The following is a 12,614-nucleotide window of genomic DNA, read 5'->3' as shown; positions in this document are numbered from 1 at the left end:
GTATGAACAGTGTGTCATGCCGTGTTGAATGTTGAAATATTCCATTCACCACGTTGAGCCTTGTTGAACGATGTTGAACGAAAATAGAGACCAGGGAACTGCTTCTCGAAAATCCCGAGAACTCTTCGGGTCCGAAAAGCCAGTTGTCACTACCTCGCCAATCCGCTTTGCTTTGAAAAGCTATCTGTTTAAGGAGTCTGGAACAGGGGTTTTTCGGTGCTATAGTAGTTTAGTGAAACGGAATTAAAGAACGTACCAAAAAGGATATTTCATAGTTTAGGCAAAACTATAAATATCTTTGCAAAGCTCTATTGTTGGGTAATACCTTTTAGGGCACTTATGCGAACGTCATGTCAGTTTTACCGTGGCAACACACCAGGTCCACGAAAAAGCCCGCTAAATTTCACTTTTCGAAAATTATCTGAAAAATTAAGTTGGTGTCCTACCGTTTTTTTTTCTTTGTTGGAAATCTCCCTAAATTCTTCAACTTCTTAGAGAGTATGTCAAAAAATTTATCTAGTAGATTTAAGATACATCGAAAAAGGGCGTTTTCTAGTTTACAGAAAATTGTACTAGATAACTTTCCCCGAAACTTTTTTATTATAATTTGTGCCATCGTGAATGATATGTGCATGCAAAAAATCAAGACAGGTCACCGAGCGAATTTTCAAGATAAAGACCAATTTTCCTGCAATTTCTATTTCGTATTTCCGGTTCGCGCGATTTTACGCCGTATTTTCACTTCCGGTGAGTTGCGCGCGCTACTTTTGATAGAAATTTGATTCATTCGGTTGACGCGTGTTTCTTATTTATGGCGTGTGTAGGTTACGTGCGCGCTAAAAACCCTTTCGAACCTCCTTTTTAATGGTAAGAGAAACTAAGAGGATTGCGAAGTTTAATGGTTTACCTCGGCATTGCGAAGGTATCTAGGAAATTTTGGCTCCTGAGATAAGCCTGAAAAGTTTCGGGACTTTTGAGAAACAGGTCCCAGTTCTATTTCGTTCAACACGTGTGTGCAACATTGTTCAACATTTTTGAGAAACAAAGCGGGTGTTATTACACGTTTAACAGTGGCATTTGGAAGAAAAAATTATTGAAATTTAAAAAAGATGATATCCTCGCAGTTAGTGATGTGGTAATCTAGTAGTTAAGTGAAGGGGTTATTGATCAAACGTTCTCAGGTTCGAGTCCCGCGAGTCCAGACATTGGGGTTCAGCTTTAAAACAAATCATGTTCATTTCCCATGATCCCTATCAAGCTTTCCAGTTCAAAATGAATGATAATACTTCACTTGGAGCAAATTGACAATTAAGAATAATTCTTCAATTCAGGGAGAGACTTGGTTGAACATGGGAAATAAAGGGAAATAACTCGGATCTGGGCTTGACAGGAATCTAAGAATGGATGGAATTTCCTGGTAGTTCCAACCGATTTCGGAACATCAGATCAACCTCGCGAGAACTAAATTTTAGAGATTTTTTTCCGGACAGTACCGTGATTTCTTAACCCCAATTTTAGTGAAAATCGTCAAGTTGGGATTGGAAGGAAGACCCTGGGAACAAGATTGCATATTTTTGGTCTGCGCATGCGCAAAACTCAATGCTACGGTGCTCCATCAGCATTAGTTCACAAACAAGATCACTACATATTACGGTAATAAAATGCTCGACCAAGAAAACCGCTGTGGGGCGTCTCGGAAAAAAATGTCCTCTTATGATGCATGCTGTGCACGTTTCTCCCTGCAAACCTCGCAGCGTGATGCCACTTTTCTTATCAGCAAACACATTCTGGAAGGAAGTTGTTGCGTCAGTAGCGAGCTTACGCAACAGGACGGCTGGAAGACTCAGGACGGCAAAATGACGAAAACATGTCGCGCGAGACTGTGCATTCCCGATCTTACGCGACATGTTTTCGTCATTCTACCGTCCTGAGTCTTCCAGCCGTCCTGCTGCGTAAGCTCGCTATTATCTAGCAAGAACTCGATCACATGAGCACCGGAAATACGCTATCCTCTTGAGTCATTGTGACCAAACAGTTTAGGATGTTTCGCTGATAAAGGAAAGTTTTTATTTCACAGCGCCAAAGATATTGTCTTATTGTGTTGTGTTGTGTGTTTCAAAGAGGCAACTACACATAACTGAAGTCAAGATGAGTTTTTTTATCATTCTCGTGATTGTAACGTTTCTGGGTGTTGAGGGAGGATTAACCACGCCCAGCGAAAGTCAGCAACTGGTGTACCATTTGCAGCATCCACAAGAATTGTTTTGTTCTGCGGATTTCGGTAAGAGAACATAGAAATGTTCCACAATTTATCTTGTTGGAATCAAGAGGTTAAGTTTGCCCGGTATTTCCTTCGCATTGCGGTCTGTTAAAATGGAGGGGTCAAGGGTCAGTGGATAATACAAATCTGTGTATTACAGTGGATCCGAATGAACCCTAACCGCATAAGATTCCTTGATGAAGTTAACATCAAATTATAACGAAAAACCTGAAAATGGAGAGCTGAAATAATCCAGCTAAAAAGATTCATGACTTCATAACTGGTGGACTAACGGAGGAACTAGTAACGTTGTAATCAATGTATAACATGAATATTCTTGACAATTGGGTCACGTTTTAGTAAGTGTGTGTGTTGAGGAAGAAGCACTCGGGAAGATTGGATACTTCAAAGTACGAAAAAGGCATAAAGCTTGCTCGAGGTGCAGCTTTATGTTGACAAAAACGAACTCGTGGACGGCTTCATGAGTCTGTCAAGCGACGAATAACAAACGGCATCCAAACCTTCTGGAATATTCCGTAAACACCTTTTCTTCTTCCTCTTGGCTAGTCGCAAAAAAAAAAAAAGACGAATGAAGGACGACAAAAGAGGCAAAAATCACAAAGAAATCTTTCCAGAAGAAATCTTTCCAGAAGAAGTAACTTCTTAGTTAGTAAAAATTGGCAGGTAAAAGGCGTTATAAACCAGAACAAGAACGTAAAGTAGGGCTGAGGTTTCTTCAATTCCAAATTTGTACCATAGAATGTAGAATGTATATGATGAAATTGCATTAACTAAAGAAGAAGCCAGGCCGAGCCTGACGATGTTTGGAATGATGATGAAATTACAAAAACCTCAGCCTCTATCTTGTATAGTTTTTCTTGTCTGCATGACGTCTGTTATACAAATTTGCGTATTAGGTCCATCAGAATCCTTTACCTTGCATTGTTCACTGGCAGGCGAACTTTTAGACTTAACTCAAACGATTAGAAAAAGAGCGGGCGTAAAGACGAAAAAAAAACCCTCTTTGTCTTTACTTGAGCAACCACTTTCATTTGTGCAGGAGGCTAAATTGTCACAGTCGTCGCATTTGTTGGCACTTTCCTTTGGCGTTCTCCAGGGATTTAATCAGTAAAAATACATTTTCTAAAAGAACCCCTCTGTCACTTAGAAGATGTAGGGTCGTCTAAATAAACAGATAGCTGACTGAACTTGATTTCTTTTCCTATATTCAGCCATCCACGCCAGGGTGTTGTCAAAGAAGATGTGGAGGAAGGAGTAAAACACAAGATCTGCGTGTACGATTTGGAGATAATGCACTTATATAAAGGAGCCGACTTACTGCCTACAAACCGAACACAGGATGGCAATAGAACGAACAGCAACACCTCAGTGAGCCAAGGGAGTTTGTTGGTACAAGCTTACGCTGATGCGGTTAGTATTGCACCTGGCAATCAATACATTTTAACAGGTGTAATCAAAGATGAGAAGATCCTGCTAAATTTAGGCAGTTGGATCGAGCCCTGGTCAAAGGTCACAACGGCGTACCGCACGGGAATCAGTGGTGTTTATGGTCAAAACTGCGCGTGTCAAATAACGCCTTGCTACGGAAGGCCTGGCAAACATCTTAAGGATGTCAAGTGTCTATGAGAGGGCTGCGAGAATTTTACCAGGGCTGCAAATGGCGCCATTCCTACTGTCTGGCAAATAAAGAGGGAGCCGCATGCTCTTGGCGTGAGACCGCTGAATACATAAGCTGCGTGCGTAGCATTGAATTTCCTTAGGTAATTGCAAAACTTTGTACGTGGAAAGTCCTGTATTCATATCTATATCTTCTTTTTGTAAATCTTTAACTCAGTTCAGTCTTAAAATTGGAAATAAACTATCTATCTACTTATCTACTTATCGGTACCACACAAGAAAGTGCGCTTCTCTCACGAAAATCATACATTGCATCTTGGATGCATAATAAGCAATATTCACCGAAGTGGAGGTGGTTAGTGGTAGATATTTACCGAGCCATGAAACGGTAAGGTAAATATCCGCCACTAGCCACCGACACTGAGGTGAATAGTTGTTTTAGTACTAAAACAGTAAGATAAGGTAGTACAAAAATATGATTTTACTCATTTATTCCTCAAAGATTACAACATTTTCGGGCGCAAATTCCGCGCAAATTGCTGGGAGGTGAATAGCAAAGTTACCCGGAGTTTGAGTAGCCAATCAGCGCTCGCGTTCAATGCTATCCACTAATTTAGTGTATACGAAATAGAGGATATTACATGGCTGTGCGGAGATACGAAATTTCTCTTCGAGTGTTGAAAAATATTTCACGAGTGAGCGCATTGATGTTTATATAATAATACTAATTAACACTGGGAATAATAGGGGCACATGATCCGCGCAGAAAAACTGGGACTATTTCGATAGCGGCTACGCAGTCGCAAAGAGGAAAACTAACGCTGGAAATTTCAATTAGTCAAAAGTGCTCAACCTAACTTTTATAAATTTGATATTTTTGCCATTGTAATATTGTTATCGTTATTTCTTGAAGTTTTATTACTTTGTTGTTTGACAGTCTGCCTCGTCAATTCTTGCAGGTTTAAAAAGAAGATGAAGACTTGTTGTCTTTCACGAATGGCCTAAATGATAAAAAGCTCGGCCATTATAACCTAGGCCTACTTCTGAAATATCACCTATTCTATGTCACTAAGTCTTTAAATACAGCGCGGGGCGAAATCTTATTAATTAAAGATCAATAACTTTTTCTTAGTAAAAGTTAATTTTCAGTTTTGTCATCTAAAAATGCTACTAGTTTACTCCGTAAAGGAAAAAAATGTTGATTTAAAGGCGTTTTTTTTGGTCAACTTCGTTTTTATCAGTTCCAGCCATCACGATTCAATTATCTTCCAGACTGAGAGCGTGCTCCATCGCGTTAAACCTGGCTTTAGGAGCTTTTAAGTATTTCAAGGCGTGGGTTCAAAAATGATGGTTCTTCTTTGAAAAGCATCATTCCATTTTTAAATAGCTGCGGCGTGATTTTTTTCTTTTATACGATGGTGTATACAATTAGGGAATCGACTTTGCATTCAATTATCAATTGTAGATGAACACATTTAAGCGGAACTCAGTTGTCCTCTCTTTCCAAAACATCTTGCCGTGAAAAACAGTCATGGCTTAATGTTCCAAAATAACCTAGTTCACACTGTCAATGACACTGTCTCATACTGAGTCAGTATGAATCTGTGGTAAATAGAAACTAGTGTAATTATACAGAACCTTCTACATTCGTTCACCGTACTTTTTCAAGCAGAGTACGTGTGTGCTGCAGAATACCAGTGTTTCCCTGTTCAGTAACGATGTACTAATTCCTAATTTCGAATTTAACAAAAACAATGAAGAGTAAAAAACTCTCATATGAAAATCTGGAAACTACTGATTTTTGATTGCAAAAAGATATTTGACAGGGGCAAACTGACCTTTCTTCTGAACTCATGTGATATCTTTTGATGTTTCACAATGGCCAAAAAAGGCGTTACCCGATTACTTGCGACGATTTCTCTCCAGATTTCAGGCTAATGGTTGTCTCGACGGTTCCATAAATGTTTCTACAAATTATCGTTTTCCGGCCCTGTGAGGTTCCATTATCATTAAAATATCAAAGGTCCACTAAATGTTATCTCCCAAAAATGAAGAAAATTCCTACAATTCAGCATGTTCTTTTAAATTCGCAACTATGAGCTCTCCTGCATAAAAGTTTTTTTCTGTTGCCCATATGTTCGAAATGACATAGGTATTTCATTTTCTTTTTTTAAGCACGCTTGTGTTAACTTAATTTCACTGCGTTAACTTGAAAACCAGAGACCAAAATTGCAAAATTGATAGCATAATCCTTCAGATGATAAAGATCGGGAGTAACGAAGCAACAGTATCTTTCCCTTTTTTTCTGGCAGCCATTCTATTTCTTGGAGAACGCAAGACTAGTAAAATCGGACCTCAAAATTTAATGTAGGCTTAATAGGATTTCAATAATAGAGCAGTATTTATCTGTTGAAAAAATAAACGGGAAAGTCCTGTTGAATCTGCTGAAACAAGATTCGTTTTAAAGTGGGTTACATTAGGGTAAAGGAAAAAGTTGTCCTATGGTCCGAGCACCGGCATAGATAACGATTTTTTACTGATCGCGGGAGAACTTTCGTCTAGTTTTCCCACTGACTGACTATTAGCAATGTTTCTTTTGGCAAATCCTTGTCATACCAGGATAATAGTGCAAGCACGAACATCACACAAATGTGCCGCTATCGCGCTCCTTATCCAAAAGGTGGTGTCCTTTGAAATTTCTAAAGTGTCACTGATATAATGAAGAACATGACGTTATTCAGCTTAGTTTTAGCAGCACATGACCTGATCACGTTTTTAGTACGTATAAAAGCAGGTCATTCAATTCATTGCAGCGCATTACGCGTTGACAGTTTCAAGCTTGTAACAAAGGATTGAGATCCAATTAGCACGATGAATCTCGTAGCGTTTTACAGTATCGTGATATCAGTTTTGGTAGGTTCTTTGACGACGTGCCAGGCGTGTTCTTGCGCGAAGAGCCACCCGCAGGAAATGTATTGTCGCGCACAATTTGGTAAGTTTCCAGTTAGGCCATAGTAACTACGGTTAGGCTAGCTTCCAAGCCAAGTTTCCATATGTGCTTAACGTTCAGTTTTGTAGAAACCCGGGCAATGTCATTCAATGATCGTTAAAGCCCGGGCGTTAAAGCTCTGATTCTTATGTCAGGAATCAAGTTTGCCGAGATTTGCCGAGATGTTCAGTTTTCCTTCATTCCAACGTCCGCAATGACGGTATCTTTTCGAGGTTCCGCAAGGGAAAGAGCTTATTATTTCACTAAGCCGATGCCAGGTCATGTTTTTCATCTGCCGTTTCACCTATCTCTAAAGAGTTCAAAAAGACACTTATCATTCTTCACGCAAACTGTTTCAGAGAATCCCATTCTTATCTGTTTTCAGACCTTTTCAGTCGATCAATTAAAGACTTCATTAAGATGCATTAAATAAATTAACAATTGGAGCAGACAGGAATTCAACCCGAGGCGGCCACTCAAAGCAACTTAAAACTAACCTTAGTGAATCGTGCTCCTCTATATCTCGACGCAACTTTGATAAACATGTTGGGTTGCCCACAGTTGAGACGATAAATAAGTGGACTGAGACGATACCTATTTTGTATATTTAGCACTTCAAGTACAACAACAGCTTCTTGCGAAAAATCTTACAATTTCTGGTTAACGCCTGAGACACCATCTACGCCGCAAAGCTCACCAGAAAGTTCAATCAGTCAGAAACTGCATGGCCAAGTAAACCTCAGAAATAGTAACAGCTGTAACAGCAACAAGATGTTAACATACCATGTCTAATTCGGACCAATTCGTGTATATCCTCACTCTAGGAGGACGTGTAAAACCGGTACAATCTCTTTTTCTAAGAACCTTTTTTAATAAGAACGTTCAGAATTTTAAGAAAATGGTAAAACTGTAATCTGACAGGGCAATTAACTTAAAAAGTTAGGGACGTTTTTAAACATTAACAATGTGGTTTTCTAATTGCATGTTACTCTAAAGAACAAGTCAGTTTGACGTCACAAAAGTGAAGTCGAACTTACGTTGAACTTAGTACACCGTACAATTTTAAGAACGTGTTTAGAACGTTTTATGGCTCAAATCGCCAAAAAAATATGACTGTTCGGGCTCAGCCTCAATTTGGACGTTCTGATTAAAGCAAAGTATACGTGTGTTTATAATTGAGAAAGATGACAATATCTCAGCCGTCAGCAAGCATTGCTGATACGTTGCATATGACGCACGGTTTACGGACTGAAATATCTGAAATATGAACCAAAGTTGAGACACTTGGTCACGGAAACTTTTCAGAATATGGTTTATTTTATGGTCCAAGTTTTCGCTGTTATCACTGCATGCATGGTGCGCCGTTTCTTAGTTGCCAACTTGAAGAAAACTGTTTTCTAAAGGAAAAAAGAAGTGCGCTCTCGTGAAGCTTCACGAAACTGAGGAACACCAAAAATTGCAATTTGAACTTTGTCCTTAACTCGGTTGAAGCTAAGAGTTCAACAAAATTATATAATCCGAGTATAGGTTTCTAGTTTCATTCCTCTTGACTATTTATATCCTTTTGACATAGCGAGAACTACACGGATTAGGCCTCCTTTCTATCCCTTATCAGCAGAACACTCTGACCTTTATCGCTGAAATCACTTTCCGTTATAAGAGATTGTTGCTGAAGAAAACCCAGTTTTCCTCTTGTTTTTGTTCGATTTGCTTCGCTCTGGCCCACGTATTTTGAAACTAAAAATTCACTGGTCCATAAGATATTAGTCAATGTCATGGTGTCCACGCCTTCATGTATCAGTTTAAAGTTCGTGAGGAAATGAAGGAGTTGTAATCAAACTATTTCACCAATTCCTCATGCCTTTAGCTCTTTACTAGAGATAAGACCAGATAACACGCACATTGTCAACCGAAAGAAGCAATATTTCAATTGTCGTGTTTACGGACGTTCAGCTGCTTTCCCCGCAAGAAACGAAACGTACTGGCTTCCAGCAAGCGTGTCATCAATAAATAATACACAAGACGATAGAAGATGTTGTTTCAAATTTGCATATAATGTATTTTCTGTGTTGGGTGTTTACCGTAGTTTTCCTTCGCACATTAAAAACAATCATTATTCCCGGCTTGAAAGAGAATTGCGCCATTGCTTAGCTACTTTTTTCGTATTGAAAATGACAGTAACATGAAGCAAAGGACTGAAATTAAGTTACGCGGTTTGCGTGGCTGTGTTTAGTTCTGGAAGAGAAATGTTAGCGCAATTCTACTGTGTTGTGTTTATTTTCCCCACTGTTTCAGCGCTTTGCAAATATTTAATTTTCCGTTTATTGCCTTGAGGCACGTACCGCTGATTGCTGTAAAGATCATTGTTGACTTTTCACTTACCGCATTCACGCCCCGGAAACTATTTAATTCAAAAAGAAAACTAAAAGAAAACGTTTGTTTTTGCAGGAGGTTGTTATAAAGAGCCTACATGCTAATTATGACATGTTTTTCGGTGGAGTTCAATCGTTCTTATCTGTGTCGAAACAAACGAATGCACAGCAACGATCAAGTGCGAAACGGCTGGTCATCTCATTCATGTTTGGGCATAATACAGCTAGCCCCCACTCCCCCCCCCCCCCCAAAAAAAAAACCCTTGAAACAGCACACATTAGCCCAGATTTGGTGCCTTCCATAGACCTTATTCATAAATGGCGGTCACATCTATAATTCTTTTGTCCACGTGCAAATTAGCCCACCAAGCCTCATTTTAGAGCAAGAAATCTTTTCAATTCACTGTATGGTATCGAGGCTTGGTAGGCTAATTTGCACTTCGACAAAAAAATTATAAATTGACCGCCATTTATGAATAAGGTCTATCCCAATGTTGTTTCTGCGGGATTTTTTTGCACCGATCCTGTGGGGCATCATTGACGTACCAGCGATGTATCAGAACAATTCTTTGGAGACTGTAGCTGCTTCGCCTTACCCAGCAGCCTCGTCGGGCGTGCTCCTTTAACTTAATTTTAAATTCAATATTGCTGGATCAAACTGCCTCTAACGTCTTGAATTTTTACCTGTGGTGTTCACAATGATAGATGTCTCTTTTGTTTTCTCCCGTTTAGTAATCCGTGCCAAGATCTTGTCGCAAGAATTTCTCACAGAGGATAACAAAACTCTAGCTTTCAATCTCAGGGTCCAGAAAATCTTCAAAGGAGAGACACAATTGAACCAGACCGATGCTATTCAGCGTCACGGTTCGAAAAAACGCAGCTTGATTGCCAGGGCTCACACGGCGTCAGACGGTGCGCGGTGTGGCGTGACATTAGTTAGTAACACGGTCTACCTCTTGTCAGGGAGAGTATGGAAAAGAAAAATTCGGTTAAATATGTGCGACTGGATCCAGCCTTGGTCAGATGTTACTTCGCGACAACGAATGGGAATCAGGAGATTCTATGGCAGTAACTGCGACTGTCAAGTCTCCCCGTGCTATGAAGAGCACTGTGAGGAATTGAAAGGATGCGAACAAGAATCTGGCTTCCGCTCTGGCGACTGCGAGTGGGATCATTCCTATTGTGTCAAGAATGCTGACAAAAGCGCTTGCGCATGGCGTAAAACCGATGAATTCACAAAGTGCAACTTGTCCAAGGTGAAGATTGAATCTGAGTTGTCATGAATCCATTTACACTGATATAACGAAAGAAACTGCTTCCAGAATCTTGAGAGACTAAGGTTTCCCCGACATCATATCATATTAGATCTGAAAAAGTTGTTCTTTAAAACTTTACCAAAAAGGTGAACACGAAAACGCATATTGTTGAGCGGTGGGTCGATAATCTATGAGTGGGACTCATTGCGGTGGCAATGTATTTTATGATGAATGTTATTGGCCTTGTATTTTGTAGTCTTGCCCTATCTTGTATCAAACGACAGTGAAAACTTTCAGGAAGATGACATTCACAATTACTGACGTAGTCTCCACAGAGATTTAGAGGGAGGTAAAGCTGAAATGCGCTTTGTCACCGGCTCTGTACCTATTACAATCCCAAAGCAGATGAGCTCTAATTCGGAGTATTGCGATGAACTTAGTTGACCGGAAGTAAAATAACATGCGTTTTATCTAGTTGGTAATCCCATCCAAAGACAGTTCAAACGGAATATTTTTTTAATTTTCGTAAGTCCATCGTTTCCTGATCTCTAGTCAAGTTGAGTGATACAGTGAAAATGAGAGAGGGAGCTCCTGATAATACAGAAGATAGTGCGCGAAATAAAAACTACTTTACTCCAACACTATGACGTACTTTACCGTTTTTTTTTAGTCAATCATTCCATTTCAATTGCGTACGGATGCAGCATATCTGCTAACTATTTCAATCGAAGGAGTTTTTATCAAGCTCTGTTGAGCATCTCGGTCAGAGAACGCCGCCTCGGTTCAATTCATTAAACTGAGACACCAGCAGCTGGTGCTCACACGGACAGAGCTTTTCTCGGTTTCAAAAAACTGATCTAAAGAACAGCACAAATTGCCGCATTAATCCACTAAGCCTTGATTTTACTGACTTTGTCCAAACACTACAAATACCATGACATAACAGAAAATGAAAATACAAATAGGTACAAGGACAGGGATACCGCAACAGCTAAGGCCAATTACTGCGGACCCGGGGCAGTTAGCCTGCGGGCTTTACCCATCTGTTTGGTATTTCCCCAAGAGCAGGAAGCCTTTAAAGCTACAATAGGTTTTGGTTCTTGTGGGTTTGCAGATAGCCTCGAGTGACGCTAACTCCACAAGACGCTTATTGAATGAAAGAAATGTGTATTCTTTCTTGCTTTCTTTCTTTCATTCACTGAGTCCTTTCTCGAGAACAAATGAGCCCAACAAATTGACCTGCTCCCAACTGTGTGGCTTCATAGCTCAGTTGGTTGAGCATTGCACCGGCATCGCAGAGGTCATCATGGGTTCGTATCCGGTTAAAGCCGCCTGAATTTTTCATGTGTCTACTAGAGCGGTTTTCAATTGAGTGTCGAAAGTAATTAAATAATTACTTTGGTTTATGATTACTTCACTCAGTGATTGGTTTAAAGTTCTCGCGCCATTTTTTCAACCAACCATAAGTGACACCAAAAACCAATCGTGGCTCGCGCGTGCACATTTTCCCGCGCTTTGTGTCGGCTACGTGTAATTACTTCGAGTTTGGATTGGTTTACTGGATTGTCTCCGTCCTCTTTGATTGGACAAACTAATTACTTTGGTTTTGGTTTTACCACACTCGATTGAAACTCGCTCTATAAGAGACAATTCCTTAAATTGTCGAGTTGAATGCAAGGAACACTCAGTCTACATTTTGTAAGATGCTTCTTGCTGCAAATATCGGCACACTTAACGGGACACTTCGTGTTGGATATCACGAATGGGCGTGCATCTAATTACGCATTATAAGGTCAACGTACCCTTTCGTACTGTGAACATTCTCTCTTGCGCGACTTAAATAAGTTCTTAAATACTCACGGTTTACTCCCGTCTGATCTGCAGCTCAATCGGTTGAACAACGGTGATCTGACCAGAACTGAGGTCGTGGATTTAATTCTCAATTTTTGTTTCCTTTCAATTTGTGGCCAACCCTAATACGCATTTCCCGGGATTCCGAGCACTACAAATTACTTTTTGATAAGTTTTCAGAGATTTCATTACTTTCGCCTTTCTTCCAAGGACAAGGGCTTCAATAGAAGCGTGACAAAGTGCTGCAC

At 40.0% G+C, this 12,614-nt stretch overlaps 2 protein-coding genes and 1 pseudogene across 6 annotated transcripts in view; 2 read left to right on the top strand and 1 right to left on the bottom strand.

Moving 5' to 3' along the window:
• Positions 1–12,614, bottom strand: part of LOC138015280 (synapsin-2-like) — a 67,206-nt gene that overhangs the window by 46,519 nt on the left and 8,073 nt on the right. The gene's annotated exons all lie outside the window — the stretch shown is intronic.
• LOC138016310 (metalloproteinase inhibitor 3-like) lies at positions 2,149–4,205 on the top strand (annotated as a pseudogene).
• On the top strand, positions 6,698–11,154 carry LOC138015282 (metalloproteinase inhibitor 3-like). Its single transcript, XM_068862268.1, has 2 exons — positions 6,698–6,890; positions 9,992–11,154. The coding sequence occupies exons 1-2, from the start codon at positions 6,770–6,772 to the stop codon at positions 10,540–10,542; spliced, it is 672 nt and encodes a 223-aa protein (XP_068718369.1). The 5' UTR covers positions 6,698–6,769; the 3' UTR covers positions 10,543–11,154.

The sequence above is a fragment of the Montipora capricornis genome, chromosome 9 (genome assembly GCF_036669925.1).
Source record: "Montipora capricornis isolate CH-2021 chromosome 9, ASM3666992v2, whole genome shotgun sequence".
In the NCBI taxonomy this organism is placed as follows: Eukaryota; Metazoa; Cnidaria; class Anthozoa; order Scleractinia; family Acroporidae; genus Montipora; species Montipora capricornis.
Note: the sequence above shows the minus strand (reverse complement) of the source record. Positions and strands in the feature narration are given on the sequence as shown.

What these genes read in the sequence shown, in the direction of transcription:
- LOC138015282 (XM_068862268.1), top strand. Translation starts at nt 6,770, where the DNA reads ATGAATCTCGTAGCGTTTTACAGTATCGTGATATCAGTTTTGGTAGGT. An exon ending in GTATTGTCGCGCACAATTTG is followed by an intron (nt 6,891 to 9,991) that starts GTAAGTTTCCAG and finishes TCTCCCGTTTAG; the next exon opens with TAATCCGTGCCAAGATCTTG.